The sequence below is a fragment of the Gopherus flavomarginatus genome, chromosome 2 (genome assembly GCF_025201925.1).
Source record: "Gopherus flavomarginatus isolate rGopFla2 chromosome 2, rGopFla2.mat.asm, whole genome shotgun sequence".
Taxonomy (NCBI): domain Eukaryota; kingdom Metazoa; phylum Chordata; order Testudines; family Testudinidae; genus Gopherus; species Gopherus flavomarginatus.
In genome coordinates, this window is record NC_066618.1 from 67,157,193 (window position 1) to 67,183,865 (window position 26,673).

At 39.9% G+C, this 26,673-nt stretch overlaps 1 protein-coding gene across 1 annotated transcript in view; it reads left to right on the forward strand.

Annotated features, from left to right (window-relative positions):
- CHN2 (chimerin 2) overlaps positions 1 to 26,673 on the forward strand; it is a 205,788-nt gene that overhangs the window by 97,961 nt on the left and 81,154 nt on the right. The window contains exons 4-6 of the mRNA XM_050938674.1: positions 6,401 to 6,432; positions 9,213 to 9,326; positions 11,369 to 11,654. Coding sequence (XP_050794631.1) covers positions 6,401 to 6,432; positions 9,213 to 9,326; positions 11,369 to 11,654 — 432 coding nt within the window. The remainder of the gene's footprint in view (positions 1 to 6,400; positions 6,433 to 9,212; positions 9,327 to 11,368; positions 11,655 to 26,673) is intronic.

The window sequence follows — 26,673 nt, forward strand, 5'->3', positions numbered from 1 at the left end:
TGAAGTCTGGTCCTGAAGTTTTTTTGCTGCAGGATGGCCACCTTAAGATCTGCTATAGTGTGGCCAGGGAGGTTGAAGTGTTCTCCTACAGGTTTTTGTATATTGCCATATATCGTTATGTCTAGCCTGCTTCTTGCTTGCTTATATATACCTGCCCCTGGAAATTTCCACTACATGCATCTGACGAAGTGGGTATTCACCCACGAAAGCTCATGCTCCAAAACATCTGTTAGTCTATAAGGTGCCACAAGACTCTTTGTTGCTTTTACAGATCTAGACTAACACGACTACCCCTCTGATACTATGCATAATTAGACAAGTTAATGAATAAGTTTAATGAGAGAGGTTAATTTAGTTCTAAGTATTGAATATAAACTTCTGATACTGTGTTTCGGAGAATATGCTGTAACATAGGGGGGGAAATCATGGACCCCCTATGTTATAAATATTCCAATAAGTGTTTTGGTAGGGGGATGGGAGAATGTATTTTAACAGTCTAAAGAACAGGAGTACTTGTGGTACCTTAGAGACTAACAGATGTATTTGAGCATAAGCTTTTGCGGGCTGCAGCCTACTTCATTGGATGCATAGACTGGACCATACAGCAAGAAAATATTTATACATACAGAGAACAAGAAAAGGTGGAGGTAGCCATACCAACTGTAAGAGGCCAATCAATTGAGATGAGCTATCATCAGCAGGAGAAAAAAAAAAACTTTTGAAGTGATAAACGAGATGACCCATAGAAGGTGTGAGGATACCTAACATGGGGAAATAGATTCAATTAGTGTAATGGCCCAACCATTCCCGGTCTCTGTTCAAACCTAAGTTAATTGTATCTAATTTGCATATCAATTCAAGTTCAACAGTCTGTCTTTGGAGTCTGTTTTTTGAAGTTTTTTTGTTGTAAAATTGCCAGCTTCAAGTCTGTCACTGCGTGGTTAGAGAGGTTGAAGTGTTCTCCCACTGTTTTTTTAATGTTATGATTCCTGATGTCAGATTTGTGTCCATTTATTCTTTTGTGTAAGGCATAAGGGTTGGAATGCACAGACTCCCTAAAACCTGAACTTCGGAAGGAAGGACAGTTCAGAAGTGCAGTGGTTATGTTGGTTTAATTTGAGTTTAAGCATAGGAAGTCTCCGACTCTAAAATTAAATTTGTTTGTCCAGCTTGTGTATGGATCCTGGAATAGTTAAGTTTACAGGCTACTCCACTACAGTTCTGATTTCCTGATTGAGTTAACAAATTGCTTATCTACCCTGGTGTTGGAGTCACTGAGGCTTATTGCCCTGAGTGATTTTAGCATCCATGCAGGTGATGATTCTTCAAGGATCTCATGGCTAAAACAATAACCTTGGAACTGTTCAGAATGGTTTCTGGCTCAATAGATGATAGTGGTCACTCTGAATTGTGGGAGGAGGATTGGTTTGGGATTGGTGATTGCAAACTTTTTAGATCCGACCATTATTGCCTACTGTTGGAGGTTAGGGCTCAAACTCACTCTTATAGTAGAGAGCTGACCTTTTTTATTGGTCCAGGCTGGGTGGTTATGATAATCACCATCTTTGTCTATTGGCATGGTGTTCCTGAGTGCTCCCTCTCTCTGCACTCTCCTCACTGGTCAACACTTTATAATGCTGATCAGGCACAGATGATGCATGAACGATGGAAACTGTGTTGGTCAGTTGTGAAATGCGACTGCTTCTTCTTCAAGTGATTGCTCATGTGTCTTCCACAATAGGTATGTGCTTGCCACGTACACCGGTGTTGTAAGTTTCCCCCTAGCAGTACCTGTAGGGGAACGCCCCTAGCAATCCCTGGAGTGGCATCTCCATGGTGTGGTATAAGGGGCACTGCGTGCTCCCCCCACCCTCAGTTCCTTCTTGCCACCAGTGAAGATGCTTCGGAACTGCTCTGCTCCAGCTTTGCTACAGCCCTTCCCCAGAACTCTTGTTCGTTCAGTGTAGTATAGTACCTGTACTTAGTATTTTTAGTTTAGTTTAGTTAGTGCACCCGTGCCCCGGGTTTTAAGATGTGCGACACTTGTAGGTGACCGATGCCAATGAGTGATCCTCACACGGACTGTTTACGCTGTTTGGGTGAAACCCATCTCAGCGATTTGCTGCAAGATTTGCAAGTCGTTCAAGCCTCGGACCGAGAGAGAGAGAGAGAGAGAGAGATTAGGCTCCAGGCCATCCTGATGCAGTCAGCTTTGACCCAGACTCCAGTGCGCCACTCCAAGTCAGCACTGGGTAAAGCGGTGTCAGTGTGCAGTAGCCACCCAGCGCCATCTACCAGTCGGCACTGCTTCCCATCCATGGGCCACACCAAGAAGGCTAAGAGGAGGCCTCCTCTGCCATGGCACCAGAGCAAGGCTGGGGGAGAGGCTTGACCCATGCTGGGCAGTCCTCAGTCCCCATCGGCCTCTAGGCCTCCAACTCAGATCAAGTGGAGTAACCTGGCCCATTTGGAGCAGGCTTCCTCGGATGTCCAGATGCCCCTCACGCCAGTGGCCCTGCAAGTGGGTGGTACCAGGATCACTGCCAATGTTGGCCCTGCAGTCCAGAGGCAAGCCACCGCTGGGATCTCCGCAGTCCCTACCCCCTACTCGGTACCGGTCACAATCGAGGGAATGTTCCCGATTCCGTTTGCCGTTCAGCGACTGTCCCGTGTGCAGTCCAAGCAGGTCGCCGTCAACCCCCACCAGGTTGCCTGGCTGGGTTCAGACTGACAGAGACTCCCAGGCACTGCTCTGCCTCAAGGAGCAGACACCGATGGGACCGAGGCAGACTCCGCTGAAGGTCCTCGTCTCAGAGGGACTATCGTAGCCAGTCGCGACACGAACGTTGACTCTGTTCCTGTTCGTCATCTTGCTGCAGGACCTCGCCATGGCACCGCTCTCACAGCCCCAGGCATCGATCGCCGTCGCCATGCCATTGCGGAGCAGCAGCTTCCAGCGATATTGTTCCTCCATGTCGGGATCACAGTCTCATGGTTGGCACCGCTCCTGGCACTGCCACTGCTCCCGGTCCAGAGACAGTGGCAGGTCGTATGTCAGCCCAGCCTCCCTTCATAGTCGTCCATTGAGGCTAGCCAGGCCAAACAGCCTACTCCACCGGTGCCACAGCAGGTGCAGTGGCACCGGTCTCTGTGGCAGGCACTGTGGCCCCTGACGCAGCCCCCAGTGGAGGCTCACTCGGTGGCCGGAGCCTCGGAATGGCTGTCAGCCTCCCTCTCCCAGCCTCCAAGGAAGGAGTCAGTGGGACGTGTATCTTCAGCACTATGCCCAGAGGGCGAGCAGGTGGTGGATCCTCCGGTGCTGGTGGACAAGCAAAGTATGGTGCCGGTCTCCTTACCCTCCCTGATGAGACGATTATGGCCCCTCCTCCCTCCATCCTGCAGGAGGACTCTAAAACCCACCAGAAACTATTGAAAAGGGTGGCATCAAACCTCAACCTTCAGGCAAAGGGGATAGAAAAGCCCTCCGACTCCCTTTTTAACATCCTGTTCACTTCAGTACTAGACAGGATGGCCTTGCCACTCCACGAAGGGATGGCGAAAATTTCAAATGCCCTGTGGCAAACCCCAGCCTTCTTGCCCCCATCTCTAAGAAAGCAGAACGCAAGTATTTCGTACTCACCAAGGGGCATGGATAATTATACACCCACCCTGCTCCTAACTCTCTGGTGGTCGAGTCGGTCAACCACAGGGAGCAGCAGGGCCAACCAGCCCCTACTCCAAAAAATAAAGATTCAAGGAGGTTCGATTTATTTGGGAGAAAAATGTATTAGTCCTTGAGCTTCCAGTTACAGGTGGAGAACCATCAGGCTCTCCTGGGCTGGTATGAGTTCAATCTGTGGGGTTCTCTGCTCACGTTTGAGGACTGCAAGGAGCATTGCAGGAAGGAGTTCAAAGCTCTGATGGAGGAGGGTACAGCAGCTGCCGGGGAAACCCTGCAGCCAGCTTCGGATGCAGCGGACAAGGCCGCGCGGTCCACAGCCTCCGTGGTGTTCATGAAAAGGGCTTTGTGGCTCCGGCTATCTGGGCTGTCCAGTGAGGCTCAGAACTCCTTGCAGGACCTCCTGTTTGATGGCAAGGCTCCAGCTAGACCTAAGTTCAAGCCACAGCAGGCTCCCACCCAGGCCACCCACTCTAAATACAAGTCCTCTTATAAAAAGTTGCGGGACTATAAGAAATGCCCACAGAGGCAGTCTCAGTCTGCCCCCCCTCCCCAGCCTGGGTCCTCCAAGAGCAAACGGGCAGGGAAACGGCAGTTTTGATAGGATGCCTGGGGAAGACCTACCGCTTCACATCAGGGATGTACCCACAATAAAGCTTCCCTTCTCCAACTGGTTGTGTGCTTTCCTCCCGGAGTGGTCGCGGCTGACCTCAGACTGATGGGTCTTTGGCACCATCTCCTGGTGCTACACCCTCCAGGATACCTCTGCACTGTTTAAACAAGATGTATATGTATGTGTCTAGAAATTGAAAACCTGTGCTCAGATGTGCCTCAGATTTTGCTCTGGGTTCAATCTACAAGATTTTTCTCTTTCTTTTATTCCTGCTTCTCAAATATCCAAATTAGTGTGCTCTGTTGTAGCAATTTGCTGTTCTGAGGTAGGGGATTCAAGGGCTTGATACTGCTGTTGGACTATTGAAAGGAAGTAATTTCTAACACTAATTTCTTTATATTGTGTCTTTGATACCTAGCCTCCGTGACCTCAGGGTACCAGGTCAGATGGCTCAATATAGTAGTGTATGGATTATTGCACCAGCAGAAAATTACTTTTTCTGTAATTTCATATATTTCTTATTTGGAAGTATGGTGCCAGCTTCCGGTGCACAATAGAGCTCATTTGGGGGAAAAGATAGAGCTTTTTTTTTTTTATTTTAAGTTTACAAGCCTACATTCTGGTTCCAGTTGTATTTTTCATGCCATGTAAGAGGACAGTGTCAAAGGCTACAGCCGAAGATCATAGCTGGAGAGAAACCATAGTGCCAGTCATGTTTTTAAAAAAACAAAAAAAAATCCAGCTGTATAAAATATCCTCTGAGGATTTTCCTAACACACTATACATAAATTCAGATAAGTGGGCAGTAAAAATTGACATTTTATAAATTAATATTCAAAAAGCAAATAGATTTCTATAAATGTTGAGCAAACATTAAACAAAAACCTTGTGTATGAAACTTTGGAAAGAAGTGCCCCCTGCTGGTGTAGTGTTTGTTTCTCTTGTAAACTTCTGAAAAATGAGTGTGTACTTCAGGCTTCTCTGGTGCTTCTTATGCTGCCTCATATTTCTACTGTCTCCACAAAGTCTAAGATAAACTATTTTGTAAATCTGTTCTTTTTGTTTGTATATAAACCAAGTCCCATGGACTTTGAGGATTTAGGATTTTTAACTTCATGTAACTTTTTTGTGGAACTCAATACCTAGCATACACCACACAGTGGAACATTCAGAGAGTAATACTAAACCAGTTTGTTTACAATTGGTAAAGAAAGTCAGAACTGCAATTGGATCCTTCTCATTATACAGAACCGCCATACAGTTGTCTGTGGCTTGCATGCTGACAAGGAGACTATGTAATAATTCATATGAAACAGGCAATTAAATAATACAAACAATTAAAACGAAGGCTTTAGATAAGTTAAAACACCCCAGCTCAGAGTTCATTGCAGGATTGCAGCCTGAGTGGTAACCCAACATGTCAGAATATCTGAAGTTTGAGTATAGGCGTGTTACTCTACTAGGGCTTGATCCAAAGCCATTTGAAATAATTGGAAGTCTTTCCATTGACTTCAGCAGTGTACTTCAGATCAGGCTCATGGGGCTTTGCTGAGACATGAGGAATTTCAGACCAGAATTAAATCCATAAACCCTGGTGGGTTTTTTGTTTTGTTGGGGTTTTTAAAAATCTTCTGAGAACATTAAATTCTTCAGTTTTAGACATTTGCCATTTATAGGCAACAATGTCTGAGAAACGACACAGGATAAAAATAGTCTAATTATGTGTATAAATAATAGATGAGAGAAAAAGTAGTTAATTATTCTTCATCTGTTTAATCACATCTAATACAATTGACTCATGTTGCCCCATTTGTTTCACCATTCACTATATTTATAGTCATCACAAATCCATGAAAATAAAACTGCTTATTTTTATTTTTATTTTATTTTTCACCATATGTTCTCTGTGTACTACAACTTCAGATTAACATAACTTCACATGCCATGGTGCTCTTGTTTATCTTTTTTTGATAGCTTATGCATATACTCTGAATTTGATGCTGCAGTCTTCATTGATGATCAGTGTTTCATTTGCTTGACTTTTATTTTAATGTTACTGGTGTAATTTTGAGTATATTGTTAATATTTTTCTTTCTTTTCACATTTAGGTGGAGAACAGACCAAAATATTATGGAAGAGAGTATGTATTATACTATTCTATTTTTAATTATTTGATAAATAATCATTTGAGATATTATGCATTCCTTTTGAAATTATTAATACAGAAATAACAATACCATAGTGGAGGTGTTATGACAAAATATTTCATTTCACTTTCCATAAGCCTAGCATGAAAATGTTTTGAATATCTAATATTCCAGTTGCACACAGATTCATTATTGTTGCTCAACAGTGGATGGCCTGTATCACTACTTCAGCATGTATGTCAACTGCAGATGGGCAAAACCATGAACGGTGACTAAAAGCAAATCTGGGGTTATTTGAGGAAGAATGGTTCAGATTGTTTCAGCTCTCCCCTCCTTGGTCTTTTTTTGGCTGTAACTTTTAACCCTCTTTTAGTTTTACTGTTTTTCTCAATCTCGTTCCTCTTGTTCTTCCTTCTTTTTGATGTGTGTTTACTGTACTTTCTTCTCACTGATACCCGGTATTACAGTGTTAGTGAGCGTATGAGACTGCTTCAGGTCTAAAGGCTGCCTTACCCCATGGGCATACAAGGCCTGAAATGGTGTGTTTCCGGTGCAAGGAAGGGAAAAGGGCAGGCAACTCCGAGACCTCAACAGCGGGACTCCATTCTCCCTCTATGTAGTGGGAGTGTTATCTCCAAATGGCTTGCATGTACATTGACCCAGAGCCCTGTATAGATAGTGTTCAAGGACCACAGCCATTGTTACAGCTCGTTCGAGACCCTTTACTTGAGCAGTGTGCGTAGAATGAGAATTTGCCCTTTAATACGGTACTTTTCTGAGGCCTGCTGTTTAGTTTGCAATGAGGATTAATTATATAATTTCATTTTTTAAAGGTTTTTTCACATCCAGGGCGTAGCAGCTGTCAAACTATCAAAGAGCTCCTAATTATTATAGTTTAATTTTTAAAATATAACCTGTGACAATAGGGAATTCAGTCATAGCCACTCGAGTACAGTAGAGTGTGAAAGACAGCACCTAGCTAATTGAACTACCATGCTTTCTAGCTCTAGAGCTTTTAAAACTATTATCACTGTCTTTTGTCCAATAAACTGGTTGTTATTGATAGTGTGTGTATTACAGCTAACAGCCAAGAGAAAACTAAGAGCCTAAACTCATTCTTGTTAACTGGACTTGCTTGACATTAATTACAGTGAATTTATTAATAAAGATAAATTTAAACTGTGTAATTTTAGAGATGTTCATTCTAATTGGCTGTAGTAGAAAATGCCCGTGGTTCATCAGCATAGTAGGACAGTCCATATCAATCATCATTTTAAAAAGGAAGTATGCCTAGTAATGCTTTGGAAAGGTCACCTAAAACCTACTGCTTCTAACATGTATTCAATATGAAAAAGTGACAAGTGCAATTGCTGTTCAGTTCTCTTTACATCTAAAATGTTTTTCTTCTTCTTTTTCCCTACCAAACCAGAGGCATCATTTTAAACCTACCATTTCTGACGTATTATGTCAGAAAAAAGACAATGCTTAGGGCCAGAAGCTTTTACCATATTTATTGTATTCTTAGACAGCAGCATTTAAAATAGAAGCTTTTAAAAGCTCCAAGGAAAGGTTTAGTGAATCAGCTAGCAAAATATGTGCACAACGTAGTATTTAAACTACTCTAAAGACTGTATTTTGGCCTTGTTTAAAGGTCATAGCTGAAGAACTGATCAGTGTAAAGTCAGCTGTTTGTCTTAGTGCCTGTTCCTTTTGTCAGGGAATGAATCACAGAAAGAGTCACTTTTTACAGAAACTGGCCAGGAAACTTTATTGAAATGAGGAAAACAATATTATCCCTAAGGGTACTCTTCGTCTATTTCTCTATGTCACTATCGCACATCTGACTAGAACCTTCGCCAGGATCTTCCTACCTTTCTGCCACACATTTAAAGAAGCAGTGCAGATATCCTCACTCCTTTTCAAAACCATACGTATAAACAATAAAGGCAGATTTGTAGTAAGGATACTACATTGATTTATCTCTTTTTATTTGAAAGTGCCTTCATTTCTGCTCTTATTTCATTCCTCTCATATAAAGTAACAATTGTAGGAAACTCCAGGCCTGATCATGCTCCCTCTTAGAGCTGGCTTTAAAAAAATACTTAGAGTCTAACTGATCACTATGTTTGGGGTTGGAAAGGATTTTTCCCCCAGGTCAGATTGGCAGAGACCCTGAGCTTTTTTCTGCCTTCCTCTGCAGTGTAGGGCATGGGTCACTTGCTGGTTTGAAAATGGTGGATTCTCTGTAACTGGAAGTCTTTAAATCAAGATTTGAGGATTTGGCCTTAATGTTTTTTTTTTCTTGTTCTTCTATATCTTAATTGTTCCTGCTCCTTGAGCAGCCAGGTATTGTGATGGTAGGAATGTCAAGATTCACACGCCATTTTTACCTGCTCTAAAGTCTTTCCTTAAATTCAGACGGTCATGCCCACAGTATTTTCCAGTAGCTGGGGTTAGGCTTTCCTGGGCCAAATTGAAAGACATTATTCTGTAATCATCCAGTGGAGTTACTCAGGTAGTGACCAACATTTTCTCTTTGCTCTGTCATTTCTCAGTTCAGTCCCAGTACTTGTGTGAAGCTTGATATCTGTCAGCCTGGGAATTGGGGACCTGAAATTATTCCCAGGTTGTTCCACTGATGCAGTATTTAGTGTTGCTATCCTATTATGATCTACTACTAGTCACATATGTCTCACTTAAATCAACCATCATTTCTTGTAGTTTTATTTCTACTTATGATTATTCTGTAAATTGCTGAAATTTCTCCCCTCAGGTTTCATGGAATTATTTCTCGAGAGAAAGCAGATGAAATACTTGCAGGAGTAGAAGGAGCATATATTCTTAGAGAGAGCCAGCGGCAACCTGGATGCTACACTCTAGCTCTCAGGTAAACTCAGTTTTAATAAAACATTTCTAGATTAACTAGACATTTGGAAGGAATGGCAGAGATAATACCGGTTCCTTTGATTGAGAGACTGTCTGCCTTTAATTGCTAGGGTTTGCACTAGGTGTGATTTTAAACCTCCAGCTGCTGTTTGATAATCACATTACTTCAGTAACCTAGTAAGCTTTTTACCATCTGCATCTGGCTAGGAGTTTGCAACCTTTCTCTGTGGATGCGTACCTTGCCATTATTGTGCAGGTTGTTGTTTCCTCAAGCTTAGACCATTGCAGTTCTCTGTACATGGGGACTACTCCTTAAAACCATTTTGAGACTGCCGCTGGTGCAGGATGCAGTAGCTCGCTTACTGAGCAGGGCATCATGCTGGGAACATGTGACACTAGTGCTCCTCCCAGATCTGCACTGGTTGCTCATTGGTCTCTGAGTGGAGTGTAAGATCTCTGTTATGATTTACAAAGCCCTAAATGAGTTGGAACAGGCCAACCTGAGGAGTTGCCCCTCTCCCCATGCCACAACTGTGGTCAGAAGGGGCACATGACTGGATCTCGCTCAGTATAAATGAGAGGGGGCGGTTGGCAGGATGCCCTTTGTGATGTCTGCAGTACTCTAGAACTAGTTCCCTCCCTGTCCCTTGGTCTGATTTTGGTGACCTTCCAGGCATACTGCAAAAGTTATGTGATGCGATTTTTTTAGAAGGTAAAGGTGTGCGCCCCTAGCAATGGCGTGGAAAGGAGTCTCTGTAGGTGGCTCGCTGAATTCCTGTGGAATGATGACTTTTATGCTGCTGATTTTAATTGTGTGTGCCTCAAACCTTGGATCGGGGTCCTTTTATATATTGAATCTAAATAAAATTATTAGATTCTAAAGTAAGCTTTAGGTTTCTTTCTTTTTAAAGAGACATCAAGCTACTTAAGTGCAAAATAGTTACATCATAAAACTGTCATAATTTCATTGGAAATATCCTTCAGATCCTATCACCTTTAATAAAATAAAAAAAAAAAGTTTTAAAAACATTACTATTTTTGTGGGACCTGCAAAAAGAGTCTCCAATTTTATACTCCCTTTGGTAAGTCTGTAACAAAAATTTCCTAGAAGAGATTTCCCAGAGCTATGAACATTGTACTGAGATCATCCCGAAAGTTATATTGGTGCACAAACAAGGCCGTCAGCAGTCCAGTATTTTTAAAACTATTTTGAGATTGATGCTGGTGCTTGCTGTGTGAACAGTGTAGGAAATGAATAGCAGTGTTTGTCAAATGGAAAAGAACAAAATAGGAGATTTTCAAGGTTCTTAACAAAGTATTACAAAATAAAGAGTAAGAAAAGTATAGTATTTGATTGTCCTTATTAAATATAGATATGTATAATGGTTGTAACAGAATACTTCCGTTGCTAACATCAAGGGCTAGATTTTCAGTCTAGTTTCTAAATTTACCTATGTAAATACTTGTCGATTCAAAACGTGGGAATTTATATGAAAAAAAGTTTATAGCACAAATGTAGAGACCATTCTGGAACTTTTAGCCTGTAACCCGTTTAACAAAGAAAATATGTACATTTGGACTGAAATGCTGACCCCACTGAAGTCACTGACAAAAACTTTCCATTTACTTCAGTGAGACCTAGATTTCACCTTTGATGTGCTATAAAAGAAACATTTTAAAATACTTTGTTTTTAATATATTTTTTTAAACCATATACTATACATGCCATAAATAGCATTCCCCAGAACAGGCTTTTGTCAATCAGTATAAGCATACCTCTGATGTGTTGTGCCAGCCCCTCAAGATGAGCACATACTGACTAACTGTACACATTTCTGGGTGTCGTTGCTTGTTAAACACTAGGTAGCTTAATCCTTCAGTCCGATCCACATGAACACAATGAGGTTCTGTGGGAGACTCATCCACACAGATCCATTTGCGATATTAGGACCTAAAAACATATGTATAACCAGCAAGATTGTCTCCTGGTTGTTCTGATATTTTGTTTTCTTTCTTTCTTTCTTTCTTTCTTTCTTTATGCAGGTTTGGTAATCAGACCTTAAACTACAGGCTTTTCTATGATGGGAAGCACTTTGTAGGGGAGAAAAGGTTTGAATCTATCCATGATTTGGTAACAGATGGCTTGATAACACTGTATATAGAAACTAAGGCTTCTGAATATATTGCCAAAATGACCAAAAACCCCATCTATGAGCACATTGGATATGCAACTCTGCTTAGAGAAAAAGTGTCCCGAAGGCTGAGCAGAACCAAAACCGAATCAAGAAAAGCTAGTGTAACAGGTGAAGAAAATACACCGGTTGAAAAGGTAACTATTCAGTATTAAATGGCAACCAATCTAATGCTTTCTTTATAGTCTATAATCTAAAATAAACCAAGTGTTTCTTTAATAATAATGATTATTAATTATTAATTTTGTTGTCATTAACGTGTTCCTGAGCCACTGAAATGTTTATATCCTGTTTACTGACTGATAACCAATCATTTGTACTTGAAATTACTATTTAACTGGGGCTTTTGAGAAGATAATAAAAACTTCCCATCCACTACTAACACAAATGATTTTAGGCATGTAGTGTGGGACCTGACTACCATAGAAACAGCTTTTCCTTATGCGCCATCACAATGGCTGGGAAAAGCTGAGGTGTTCGCTTGTCCATGTGCATTCTAAAGTCATGGCATTCTCAGTGGCAGGTCCCAGACTGTGGAAATTGTGCCCATTGGCCATTCACCAGAGCTCAAGTTTGTTAGCTTCCAGTGCATGGTGCAAAGCTCCTTTTTTCGGCCAGTCTTTTGGTGAATGGGTTTGGAATGGGGTATTGTCTTTGCCTTCTTTCTTTCTCTTTCTGAGTTAAAATGGAGTTTTCTTGCCATGTCTTACCTGACCATATGCTATAGCAGTGTGTGAACTAGAACTTACTGACTTAATACTTTGAGAACTCCATCCGCTTAGTAACCAGGTAAAAAAAATAACATTAAGAATTGCGCCATATATGATAAACACTGTTGTAAACAGTGACATGTGAGTTTTCCCATTTCTAGGTAGACTGTGCACTAAGTATCCCAAACAAAGCTTTCTTCCTGGTGCAGATGTTTTGGATGAATTAACTAATTCTCATTTGTGAGAGGACTTCTGCATCGTGATTTAGATGATTTTAATGTTCAGTGAGATAGTTGATATTTGGGAAGCAGTGAACGTATTTGCTGGAAAATAACATGTATCACACGTGTGAATATAGCAGAGGTAATTATTTTCCTGTTGCCTCCATCTGTCCTACTGAAAGACTTTTCCAGGCAAATTACTTTCTGTGATGGGTTACCTATCAGCACTGATTGAACACTTACTGGTTTGGATTTCTGACACACAGTAAAACAGGACAGATATAGGCAAATTGAAGCAGTTTAGGAATTGTTCTCCGTAGCAGCTTTTATTCTTGAATAAGATGAAGTGGCATCCAAACGCAGTTATCTGCAGTAGCAAATGAGTTGGATTAATAATGCCAACTTTTTAGTAAAGTCACACAGCTTGGAGAAGCTCTTTTGGACAATGGGGTTGTGAAATACCTTGATTCAGATTCTATTTCAGCACAAATCCAGGGACGGAGATACAGTAGAACCTCAGAGTTATTATGAACACCTTGGGAATGGAGGATGTTTGTGACTCTGAAATGTTTGCAACTCTGAACAAAATGTTATGATTGTTCTTTCAGAAGTTTACAACTGAATATTGACTTAATGCAGCTTTGAAACTTTACTATGCAGAAAAAAATGCTGCTTTTAACCATATTAATTTAAATGAAACAAGCACAAAAACAATTTCCTTACCTTGTCAAATCTTTTTTTAAACTTTCCTTTTTTTTAGTAGTTTAACACAGTACTGTACGGTATTTCCTTTTTTCTATTATTTTTTGGTCTCTGCTGCCTGATTGCATACTTCCCGTTCCAAATGAGGTGTGTGGTTGACCGGTCATTTCATAACTCTGGTGTTTGTATCTCTGAGCTTCTACTGTAATATTTGGAATAACTTAGATGGTGTTTTAAAAAACAAAATATGGGAACAGAAGTTGGTCCAAATAAAAGCTATTACTTCACCCACCTTGTCTCTTTAAGATATGGAAAGGAATTATAGAGAGACCGATGTCCTGCTCATTCTGCTGATTCCTGTGATTGGATGCTAGCTGTTTTTGAATGCTAAATCAGGCACAAGAGTCTATATTTTGACTTTGTTTGGGGTACAATGAGTAAGATGAAGCAGAGTTTAGTACAGTATGACTTTTCTCTGTATAGGTGGATCAGTAACACCCATACAGATGGGTTGCCAGATCATGCTTTGGAAACTAGCAGTTTCTTTTATGTTGAGAATATATTTGACAAACAGTAAGGTGACTTTAAAACATTAATATGTGCCATTAGTGTAATAACAGTAATCACTACAGTTCTAAATCCTAGACATATTCCTTAACTTATGGAAATATGGTTTCTCTGATTAGAAACAAAACCAAAGCCATTCAAAAAAAATTTTAATCTTACTTGCAATTCTTGTCATATTTTTATTATTGAAAATCTGTGATTTTTCATACGCTGCAATGCCCTTGAGCAGTTCAAAGAGTTTTATTTTAATCTACTTATCTTTATAACTGATCATATTCTCTTTCATACTGGGACTTTGGCTGAAATTTTCAAGTTTGGGTGCTTAAGGTTGGTACCTAAATAAAAATGGCCTTTTAGAGGTGCAGTGTGATGAGTGCTTGCTTAGCAACTCTGAAAATTGAACTACTCTGATTTAGGGGCCGAAATGTTAATTTGCACCTAAATCTGAACATTTCTGTCTTTGGGTCTGAGCCAGCTCCCAGTGGAATCAGTGGAAAGACTCCTGTTGACTTCAAAGGGCCTGAGCCAACCCATATTGTGTACTAAGACTCATCTAAGTAAAAGGGGCAGGGGGAGGAGAGGGAGCAGGATGAGGAGCTGCCGTTAGAATCCTTTTCCAGCTCTCAGGAGCAGGAGCCATCAATGCCAAAGAGTGGGGGGATGCGGGCTTCATGAGCAGCGGGGTTCAGGAGATGCTGTTGGAGCAAAAGGGTGCCTGCTGTCTGTGTGACCCCAGGCATGCCCATAACAGGATGGAAGATTCCTCTATGGTCCCCCAATGCTTTTAAATCTGAGACCCCCAACATGAAGGACTTGAGCTCTCCTGCAGAGGCATTCATCCTTTGGTGGAAACCAGGTAATATTTCCACCATGACCATCACATGCAGGTTTCCACCAGGGAAGGCTACTTTTCACCCTTATTCTATTCTGTCTATGTGTTGAGAAACAGTGTCCATCACAGTGGCATCTGCTCATCACTATGTTATTTGAACGAGTTGATGAGTTTTCTTTGGCATTTTGGAGTGAACAGGTGAGGTGAAAGTTTTGAATAATTGAACTGTCTTCTTTGATTGGCCTGCCTGGAATATTTTGAACATTTCTGAAATGCTAGGAAAGAAAATAGTGGAGAGAGGCTTTCATTATTTCCCCCAAAGAGCTTGAAAATTTGACACAGTACAGGTTATGCCCCGGTACTCATGTTTATAGATTAGGTTTTTTTGAAGTGAAATTTCACTTCCTATAGATACAATTTCCAAAGCTGTGAAATTTCTTTAGTAGACTTGTTATGTTATTTAGGAGATCTATCCATTCTTTCTTGTCCTGTGTTGACAACAGAAATTATTAAACATCTCATTCATTCCAGAAGCCCTTTTCCCCTTTGGTTAGGTCAATGGAAGGTTGTCACAGAGGCACTATCTAGAAAGAGGATTCACAAATTTGAATAGAATGACTTGGAATCGCCTGAGGTACCTGTCTACTCCCAGGATGTGGATTCTTGGAGGTTGTAATTAGTGGAGCACTTCCCATTGCAGTACAAGAGAGGTGGTTCGTGTGCCAAATTAAGCTGTTTTTGTTTGCTCGTATATTTTTGCGAATCATGTTTGGAGTAATCCCAAGAGACCATTTACCTTTGAGATACCTGATAGTGGGGAGGGATAGCTCAGTGGTTTGAGCATTGGCCTGCTAAACCCAGGGTTGGGAGCTCAATCCTTGAGGGGGCCATTTGGGGATTGCTCCTGCTTTGAGCAGGGGATTGGACTAGATGATCTCCTGAGGTCCCTTCCAACCCTAATAATCTATGACTAAGTATCATGCAAACCTCTTTCTGTCAACTGAGTAGCTGGAAGATTTGTAGTCATCCACTCGCCACATTTTATTATAGTGGGTTAAAACATGTTTAATCCAAACGGAGATTAAATACTCTTTAAGAATGAGGAAGATAGAGGATATAAATTCTGCAAGATACCGGTTTAGCAAAATAGGTAATAGTGACAGTGACAGTCATTTTAATCTGTTTGGACTTGCATAGGGATTGTGAAGCTGGTATTGCATGAAAAAATGAGCAAACTCTTATTGGAACATTATATAATCGAGCGTACTTAGGGTTCCTCTCCAACCCATACTGGGGATTGTGATTGCATATTCTGCATTTGTTCTGTTCATCGAACACTCTTCACGTTGGGCAAGTACAGAATATGCAATAGCAAGATGCAGATAAACAGCTCTCAGTATGAATGCTGAAAAAAAGTTTGCTTGCTATAAGCAATTAATCTTCTTCTACAAGAAAAAATTACAGTAGTCATTAATTAGTAAAATATATGGTTCTGAAATTGTTTATTGCCATGATCACAAGGAAGTTTTTATTACTGTAAGTGTTCTGTATATTTACTGCCAAGGAGAACATTTTTTTCCTCTAATACTCTACTGGTAGTACGAAATTGAGGAGAAATATCTTCAAAAGGTTTTGCATTTCATAATGATGGCAATAAGTTCAGGTGTCTTTCCATTATAACTATCTATTTGATAGAGGACTATTTGTAAGTAACTGCATTATTAGAATGTGTCTGCAAAGTTATAATACCCAGTCCTCCTCTTGTTGCACTTGATGGCAATACACCTGTTGGCTTCAATGAAAGTAGGATCAGGCTCAGTGTGTATAAGTCAATTCAAACATACACATTGTTTGTATATGGAATGTTTGTTTGTTCGAGTCCAATCACGAAATGCCTACACAGACTGCTCTATGATTATAGGCAATTGGTGAGATGTGCTTCTAACAATAAGGAGCCCACATAATCCGTGAGGAAAAACTTGGCATTTGGAACAAAGATCATGAAGGGCTGTGCTCAGAGATTTCATTAAACATCAGGATAGTAGCAATCCCTGATTAGTGCTCTGTTTCATAGAAGCTGAAATACGGCTGCTTGCCATAGTAACCTTTTTACCCGTTTTGCTTGAAGCAAGTACCAAGCATTTATGTGCAAATGACAGAGCCCAAAATTAATATTGCAATAGGATTGAAGATCTGAAATGACAATTATATCATGGAATCTGAAATGTTTTAGATTACCTCAGGAAAAAAAATCCCACAAAAGTAATAGTGAGACAGATAAGAAAGTTGTTTCTAGTCAGGAACAGGTAACAAAAAAGGAAGAATAATTTTGCTGGAAAAAGTAATGGGTGCTATTGTAGTTATTAGTCATGCTGCTCTCACATGCTTTCCCACAGAAAATAATAAAGTAGTCTGAGAACAATATACCTCAGTCTCAAAGTATATTTGATTTTAGATCTAATCTGATTAAGGAACTAGATCTCATTGAAATCAGTGTTTCATTACGATAAATCAGAATTAGCTGGAGACAGCCAAACTTTGGAAACCTCTGGTTTGATTCAGTTTACAGAACATCCACACATGCATTATTATTCAAAGTTCAGCTGACCCTTTTGAAAGTTTCTCCACCCAATCCTTCCACTCCTCTTCTCCCGCCCCTTCTGTGGACTTCTCCCAGGTCCCACTCCCGACCAACCCTAAACAGGCCCTTCTGGCCTTTTCTTCCTTCTTTATCCTTTGTGTTCTGCAGCCCCCACTAGCATGAGAGTCTATCACAGGATTCTAGCTGGTCTCTAGTGTCTCTGCTGGGACAGATGTCCAGTTAGTATTTCATGTACATTGAGCATTTCCTTTCAGAAGTGTCCCAGAGTGTGCTGTATGTTTCTAACGGGGTACCCTCCCTGTCCCCCCCCCCCCGCCTGTATAAGATTTGAACTGTTGGGGCCACAACAGACTGAGAGGGAGTGATCTTTACAAGATTGTACAGGAGGGAGGAGATGCCCACCTGAATCTGTCAAACCTTACAAAAGGTTCAGATGCAGTTTGAGGAAGGAGCTGATTTTCAGAATGACTTGCTACCTTTGTCTTAGGTACTGTGACAGTTCATGGAAGAAATGACAATCTGGTAACAGTGTGAAGAAAGCCAATTTCTCTAATTTTTAAAATAATTTTTGTTGATCTAGTAAAATGTATAGAACTAATGTACATGTTATGTGCAAAACAAAAACAGATAAATGATAAGACAACTACAGTCTATTAATCTAACATTACGGAGAAGTTGATAGATCTCTCCTATGCAGAAGAAATAAGTGGCATAAATTGATATTGACTTAAACTAATGTCGTGGTATTATGCAAGAGAGAAATGTTCACTTTAAAATATGTTCTACATAAAGGTAGCTACTAGTTTAGCTTTAAATTATGAAGTTCCTAAGCTACCCCTATATATGTAGCAAAACTCAGGTATAAGACTAAAATCTATCAAAATTCCAGTTTTTGAGGTCAGTCCCCAAACTCACCTTTGTCCAGTTTATCCTGCATCCCAGTTCTTAAGTCTCATTCATTTTATTGTCCATTGCCATTCATCTTCCTCCAATGGAAAATGGGTATAAAATTCTACCAAATTAAAGTGGTTCTGTTTCACACTCACTTTGCACATGTGTAAATCACTTCACAAAGTGTGGGATGAGGCGGAATCAGACCTAAGAAGGTCCTTACTCCCTGCTCCATACAAGAGCTGCTCCTGTGGGTGAGATTGCATTCACACTAGTTTCTACAAATATTTCTGTCTCATCAATACTACAACCATTTCAGCACACAATACTGATGTGAACATTAACTTGTCTGAGGTTCTGATCCTGTGAGCAGAAGGATCTGTGGATGCTGATCCCTTTGCAGGCTCTGGGCCAGAATAGAATTAGTTATTTGAGCCCAGCATATTGGTATAGTTCCTTAATTCCCCTCACCTCTTGACTCTGAGCTACCTAGTAAGAAGGGTGAGTTAAAATGATGATCGAAACTGTGAAGACAGGCTATCAGCACGTCTTTTATTAGGTGTACATTGTCAGCTACATATGCAACTCCATGAAGTCCACTAAGGACTTTGCTGATGCTATTGATTTTTACATGGAGGATGTTCAATTACTACAGTGATGGGTGGCAATATAAAACCCTTTGACAGATGTAGCTGTCAGCTGCATATCATCCATTGTGGTGCTGTTCCTCTGAGACCTAGTGAATAAGAGAGAGAATATTATTATTTTATTACATACAGTGGCAAAAATGTATTTGGCATTTTTTACAGCTGCCAGGAGCTTACAATCAAGCTTAAATATCAAAAAACAAATGGTGACTTTTTGGTGGAGGGCGGAGGTGGGATTAAGTTGTCTTTCCTTCTGCCTATCGTCATTGCTACTGCTCTGCCTATAACAACAGTATTATAAAGAAATACACACACTGGTACCTGGTACTGCAAGATGCTACACGTGTGTATCTAAGGCTGCAGAAAAATAGATCTATTATACTATTTGAGAAATAATACAGTATATGATCATGCAGCCCTAATTATAGCATTTCCTGATTTGAGCACTGGAACATGCAACCTTAAGCTTTTCATTACATAATTTATTATGTTTAATTTTCATTTAATATAGCTAGATTCTTCTTTCACATAATGTTACAGGGTGTTAGAGGGGGTATGCATGCAGTAGTTTTAATAGTATATTAATTTTAACAAGTCACTTTATATTTTCAGTGTAGTCAAGATAATGCCTTATTGAAAACTTACTGATTCCACAGTTGAATAGTGAATTGTTTTTTGCCTTTAATATAAACATCTTGTTTTGCATTTTACCTGTTTTGTTTTCTTGTAAAATATGGGATATTTTCTGTTGCCGTAATTTAAGTTATGCAAAATATTTATTTTCATTGTCCCCATCTGGCTGTATGCGTGCAGAAGAAGGGAAGCGTCTCTGAAGTCCTCTTCAGCACTCTTTAATCAGGGAAAACTTCTAAGGAGAGCTGAAAAGGACCCTGTGTGACTCTCATTAACAGTGATGGAAGTTAAGAGCATCAACAAGAAAAGAGATTCCATTGCAGATTATTTATTCGCATTACTTCCCTGAGCTGATAACCTGATACTCTCTGCATAATAATGAAATCAGCTGCTGTTTTCATTTTGCTGCCTCTTAGATGTCAGTGCAGGGTTTGTCTCTGGTGCTGTAATTATTCCTTCAGTCACTGTACAAGTTCTAGGAAAGTTAATATGTTACTTTGTGTGCAATTCCCCTTCACAGAGCTGACATAAGAAAATGATAATGAGCCCAATCCAACACCCATTGAAATTAATGTAAAGACTCCCACTGGTTTCATTGGGCCTTCGATCAGGCTCAGTGGGAGGTCGGGGGAGGCTGTGCTTGTAGTGCAGGTATCTATATTGTTTTTATAAAAGTCTTTCTTAATCCAATCTTCTAAAGAAAAAAAACTTAATCAGATAACACAAATGAGGTGTATCTTCCAAACCTAAACAAATCAGCTCTTGATAGATATTTCCTGAAGTCAAAATATCGAAATAATTCTGTAAGTAAACTGATACATCTACAGTATTGGGTTTTTTTAAAGCTTCTAAGCACAACTCCATTGGCCATTGTTTACCTCTTCAAATACCAGCACCTTATCTGTTCTGTGCTCTGTTGAACACATATATTGATCTTTTCCTTTTGGCCTTTTTCTGTTTCAAACACATGAGTGATTAGAAAGATTTCTCAAAAAATGAACTGTACATTATATGCAAATATGACTACATTGGTGATTTTTAAAATAAAATGCATACCTGAGGTTTTCGTTTTGAATTGTAAATGGTTCAATGCTGTTAAAAATTGTATAAGCTAATTCCCATGACGACAAGGGTGACATGCACTGGGCAGCAGCCTCCAGCTTAAGCATTGCATTTGCTCAGTCAGTGGAAAGTAAAATGCAGCTTTGTAGCTAAAAATCCATATTTGACTGTGGTGCATGAATATCTGGGACATTGTATATGACTATTCACTAAACTTTTACAAGTGTCCCTGAACTACTTGCCTATTCAGTTTTAGGGCCAGATCCTCGGCTGGTGTAAATTGGCATAAGTCCATTAAAGTCATTAGAACTACCCCAGTGTCGAACAGCCGAGGTTCCAGCAGTAGTGTCAAAATGAGCATGTTTGAAAATGGTTAATACTTAGATATTTCAGATTTTATTTTGAAAGCAAATATTGCCAGTGACTTCTTTTTTTGTTGTAACTTATCTGGCTATCCTGTAAGTATCTCAGTATAATGTTCTCCCTGATCCAACTCCTGTGCAGTTTCTTAAGAATATTCTTAAACTGTATGATCTTTAATGTTGGCTTTCCATGGGGTCTTTCCATATTGACATTCATTTGACCACTTGCTAGGTGTCATGGGTTTTGGTCCTAAAAGATGCATGTCTGGTTCATCATATTGTGAACTGAGACTTTTTTTTACACTCATGGTGCTTTAAACAACTGTTGATAACGTTTGGGGAAAGAGGAAACGGTAAGCAAAAAGTAAAAGTCCAAGAAAAGCAAAATGTAGTACAGATACTCCTTTCCTTTCTGAAAATCAGTAAACCTGCTGCGTACTCTTCTGTAAGGCTTAGTCTTCTTCCTTAAGAAAAAGTTATGCCATATTAAAAGAAAAAATAACTAGATATCTGATCCAATAGGCTCCTGTTTTTTAAAACTGTTGGCCCTACAGAGTAACAGAGCTGTGAACAGAAAGCAGCAAGTATTTTTAAAGAATAAATATTGCAAGTCAGACTTGATTTGTTTTGGGGTTTTTTGATAGAATAACAAAACTAGTAAATGAAAAGAATGAAGCAGATACAATCGTGCATCACATTGTTCTGTGTGTATGTATGTGTGTAATCTCTGGAAATTTATAAACTACCCATAACAACTCTGAGTATCTCCTCCTGATCATTATAATTATGCAGAAGCAATGGCTTACTTGCTAGATTTTATGCACTAGAGTATGGCCCAGGTCACAGCATACATTCCCAGGCCACACACATGTACTACGCAACATATCTACTACTTATATTGGACTAGTCAATATCTGTCTGTCCTTCTGTATCCATAGGAACAGATTGTAGTGTTTGAGCCTCTTGCCACTATGGAGTGAGGAGGGAGAATGCTGCAGCAGCAGCCTCAGGAAGATTCTGGCTAGATAGAGCTCTAAGGAGGACACTCAAGGTCACTCTTTGAAAGGCCCCTTCCCTATCTACCTATCCTTTCATCCACCTTGGTTCTTATACCAGTGCCTATCGCCATCGTACCTAGGCATCCCCTTTCAGAAAGCTGGGGCTGCCACAGCCAGGAGCAGTGCTTCTACTTCTGAAAATGATTGTACCCAACCCTTGTGCAGGGATGAAGAAGAGGAGAAAAGCTCATTGAGTCTTCTGTCTCCTTCCTTCCCCCTGTGCATCCATGTACAGATGGACACAATTTAACTCATGGTATTAGTGACCCATGCATAATATCCAACCTTTTATTAGTTAATCCAGATTCTTAGAGATTCTTGCTTTTCAAAGTGGAAATTTTGGCAGCCCTACTGCCCTAATTGGTCCGTCATATGTTTAAAGAGACTTCTTTAAAATACTAGCCAAAACTTTTGGCCAAGGAAGATTGCTAGATTGGGGACTTTGGATTGACTGTACGAAAGAAGTGTAGTGCAAGTCAGTCAGCCTTTAGGGAAAGAGCCAAACAGTTGCAGAGGACATCCAGAGAAGAAGAAAGTGAGCAAGGAGGCCAATTTTGATAACAGTACAAAAGTCTTTCTAGATAAATGTATTAATTCCCGCATGATGCAGAAGTCTGAATCTCTTATGTAATAGCTTTGTAAGAGTCAACTGAGATGACTTATGAATGAGACAAGATGGGTGAGGTAATATCTGTTTTTGGGCTAACTTCTCTTGGCAAACGAGACAAGCTTTCGGGCTCCACAGAGCTCTTCTTCAGATCCGTGGAGCCTGGAAACCTATCTCTTTTACCAACAGAAATTAGTTCAATAAAAGGTATTACCTCGCCTGCCCTGTCTGTCTAAGAATCCTGGGACCAACACAGCTTCAACAACACTGCAAACATGATTAATGAATGTAATTGCACCAATTAAACACAAGGTGGCAGCTTTACTTAAGAGTTTTCATGGACTTTGCAACTGCTTAATTCATGTATCAGTTGATACTAGTAGGTGCTTGCCCATTAGCACCACAGATAGTACAGATGAAAAATGATGATTAACTGGAGTTGTGGCTACATTACATTTTTACCAACAATCATCCCTCCACATAGCTTATTTCACTCATCACTGACCCTGCCTAAAATATAATGCTTCGACAAACAAGAATTGAAACAAACATATAGTGCCTTGCTTTGACCTTAAGGTCACTGTTCAACCTCAAAGTTGGTTCTAAATTAATATTTAGCTATTTAAAGATACTGTGATCAGAGACATGTATGGTAATCATCTGATGCAAGAATCCAGCCCCCAGATAGTTACTTAAACAGTGAGGACAGTCACACAGAGAGGCATTGTTGTAGTTAATATATTTCACTTGTTTGAAGGGTTGCATGTGTGAAGACATAACCTTTCCAAAACAGCTAAATGAAGGAGACTTACTTGCCCTCCTTAATTCACTGTGGAAAGAAGGTACAACTATTTGGTTTCTGATTTGGATATTTAAGATGGTGTTGTCTAGTAGATACAGCACAGTACTGTGAGTTGGGAGTCCTGTATTTTATTCCAGGCCTATTACTGATTCATGGTAACTCAGGAAAGCACTCAGCCTTGCTCTGCTACAGTTCCCTGTCTATTTAAAAATGAGAATAAATACAATTAGCTTATCTTTGGAAAGTCTGTGCATAAAAACTGATAATAGGTAATATTTTTTCATAGAGTGTGCAAGCAGCCTGTGAAACCATTGCCACAATTATCACTGGGGCTTGGAGCTTAGCCAAATTCAAAAAGGAATGGATGTTTATATAGTAGAAGGAGTTAAAAATAACCTCTTTTTTCGCAGGGATTTACAGGCACATACTTCAGGGCACAAGCCAACTTCCCATTATTGGGGGTTAGGAAGAAACTCTCCTTGTAGGCAAATTACTCCAGATCTGCCTTTTATAGGGGTTCTTGCCCTTCTTCTGAAACAGTTGGTACTGGCCGCTGTTGGAGAGAGGCTGCTGGGCTGGGTGCATCACTGTCTGTTCTAGTATGACAGTTCCTGTGTTTCTACAGTCCAGAATAGTATGGTTGCTTTATTAATAATCATCTTTTAAAACCAGGTTTGACAAAAGCATTTGATGTATGCAGTGCTGGCACATACGAACAAAACAAGCTACTCTAAAAAGGAGTAGAATATTTAGGGCAGTGTGTATATGGGACAACATGTTTATTGTGCTGTCCCAGGAGCAGAATGGTAGATAGAACCTGCTGTTGGAGAGGGTTAGAAGGGGACATACCCTGCAATAGCCCTGTGTCTGACACAGCATACATTCCCTGGTGCTCTGGCAAAGGTACACTGACTGTTGCTTTGGAAAGGCCTGGTCAAGGCTCTGCCCATTCCCCACTCCTTTCTGCACACTCCTTGCCTGGGGTGGGGCATACCTACCAGCTGACATAGGGGACTAAGAGGGTGTGAGGACTGAACATTTTCCACTCTCCTTAAGGACATCACAAACCTTAGAACTGATGTTCTCTCTGCATGAGAAACCAGAATGGTTTATATCACAAATAGGAATTTATGCCTGTTTTCAAACATAGGCTTTTATTTCATGTTTGGTGGGTTTTCTATGTGTATTTTTTTACCAGCTGATCAATAAAGCTGTAAGAAATAAAGGACCTTAGCAGACAAAGGCTAGAATGCTGACAGTGAAATAACATCTGCTCCCCTTCACACACACTTCACAGATCCCTAGTTGCTCCTGGAGCACAATGCTCGCTTGCCTTCATAAGACTGGTGTGTTTTAAATATAGGTCTATGGAGAGAGTTCTGGGGCACTCCTGCTGTTATAAATCTTGTTTTTAAGCTTTTTTGTTAGGTACTAGAGGAAACATCTTCCTTCAATTTCATAGTAGTTTAATTAATCCAGTTTCCCAAATCCATCAGGTCTGTATGCACTGAGAAACTATCAGTCCAGCCAAATGGCTTTAGCTCTAGAGTTTAGAGCAGAACCAGTATGACTGGAAATAAAATCTGTTGGCAGCAAAACAGCAGGATCAGAACAAAGAGAATGTGCTTTAAATGTGGTCTAGCCATCTGGTTACTTTTAGACCTTGAAGTAGTAGTAAATAAGAAAGTGGACTGTTCCTTTGCTTACCTGTAGAATCTAGAATGGATCAAATAAGCAAAGTAATAATTTGGTATAATCTAGTGCACATGAGAAGTTGTATGCAATGCACTATTTGTATTGCTTTGATATAATGCTGCTCAGAAGATTGTTAGTGTGTTTTCCACTTTACAGTAAAGTGGCACAAGTTCTATTTGCTTAGTAATGTAAGTGGTACTTAGACCTTGTACTGTCTCTCTGCACTTAGTGAATTTCACACCAAAAGCACTAGACATGAATAACTCACGCATAGTCTTCTTTCTTCCCCTCACCCACCAACTTAATGACCGAAGCTTTGCACTGCAAGATTTTTGTATTTTTTTTTCCTACCAGTTAGGTTGTGTATAACATGCTCACTTTTTTTTTGCAATATGTACTAGGCACATGACATCATGATATGACCCATTATATTGACTGTTTTGATGCCCTAACTTTTTTTTTACCATCAGGTAGAACTAACTTGACACTTTTGAACTACATATCTGTCAACCAGTTAGACTGAGTCCAGAATTCAGAGGTTTATTGATCTAAGTAGAACATAACATTCCTTTGAACTACAGTTCCGTATTATACTTGAGAATGGACTGTTATAATGTTCAGGGTTGGAGATAGTACTGTGTAATGAATATTTATATGTACTCTACTTCAGAAGACTCCTTTGCAGTGCAAACAAATGTGACTCTGCAGCAGTTTATAATTATGTTTTAAGAGAGAGAATTTCAAATAAAAAGAAAATGACCACATTTTAAATGTTTTCATATCTTATTGCCCATCTGCATTACACCTAAAATGTGAGTCCTTATTTTTGAATAAAGATAAACATATGAACATTCTGTAAATGAGGAATATAGGATCTAAAAAATTCTTTTAACCAAAACCTGCCATTTTCCATTGCATATAATATTTTGGTTATAATTATGAATGTCTGCAAAATAAAAACAATATCAATTTTTCTTACCGGGGCAGCTACGGTTTTGAATAGTAGTATTGTTACAAGTGCACACAAGAATCCAGTAAGGTCCTGATATATTAATTATTCTAATAATCACAGAAAAAAGTAAGGTAGTTGCTACCAATTTCACATCAATATACACACACATAAAAAGCTAATTAGCTGAATATCTAAAGTTATTCTTGAAGAACCAGCTGGAAATGTGTCTAGAAAACTAGCATCACTGTTCTTATCTACATACTATTGAAAACTCGGTTATTGAACATTAAATCCTGTGTCCTTGTCATAAGCAACAGACAAAGGAAGTCAATACTAAATATATTGAAAAGAGCAAATATAGTGCCCATCTATAAAAAGGGAAAAAAGGACAACCCGAGGAATTACAGACCAGTCAGCTTAACTTCTATACCCTGAAAGATAATGGAGCAGATAATTAAGCAATCAATTTGCAAACACCTAGAAGATAATGAGGTGATAAATAGCAGTCAGCATGGATTTGTCAAGAACAAATCATGTCAAACCACCTTGATAGCTTTCTTTGACAGGGTAACCAGCCTTGTTGATGGGGGGAAGAAGTAGATGTGGTATATCTTGACTTTAGTAAGGATTTTGATACTGTCTTGCATGACCTTCTCATAAACAAACTAGGGAAATACAACCTAGATGGAGCTACTATAAGGTGGGTGCATAAATGGTTGGAAAATCCTTCCCAGAGAGTAATCATCAGTGGTTCACAGTCATGCTGGAAGTGCATGTCAAGTGGGGTCCTGCAGGGATTGGTTCTGGATCCGG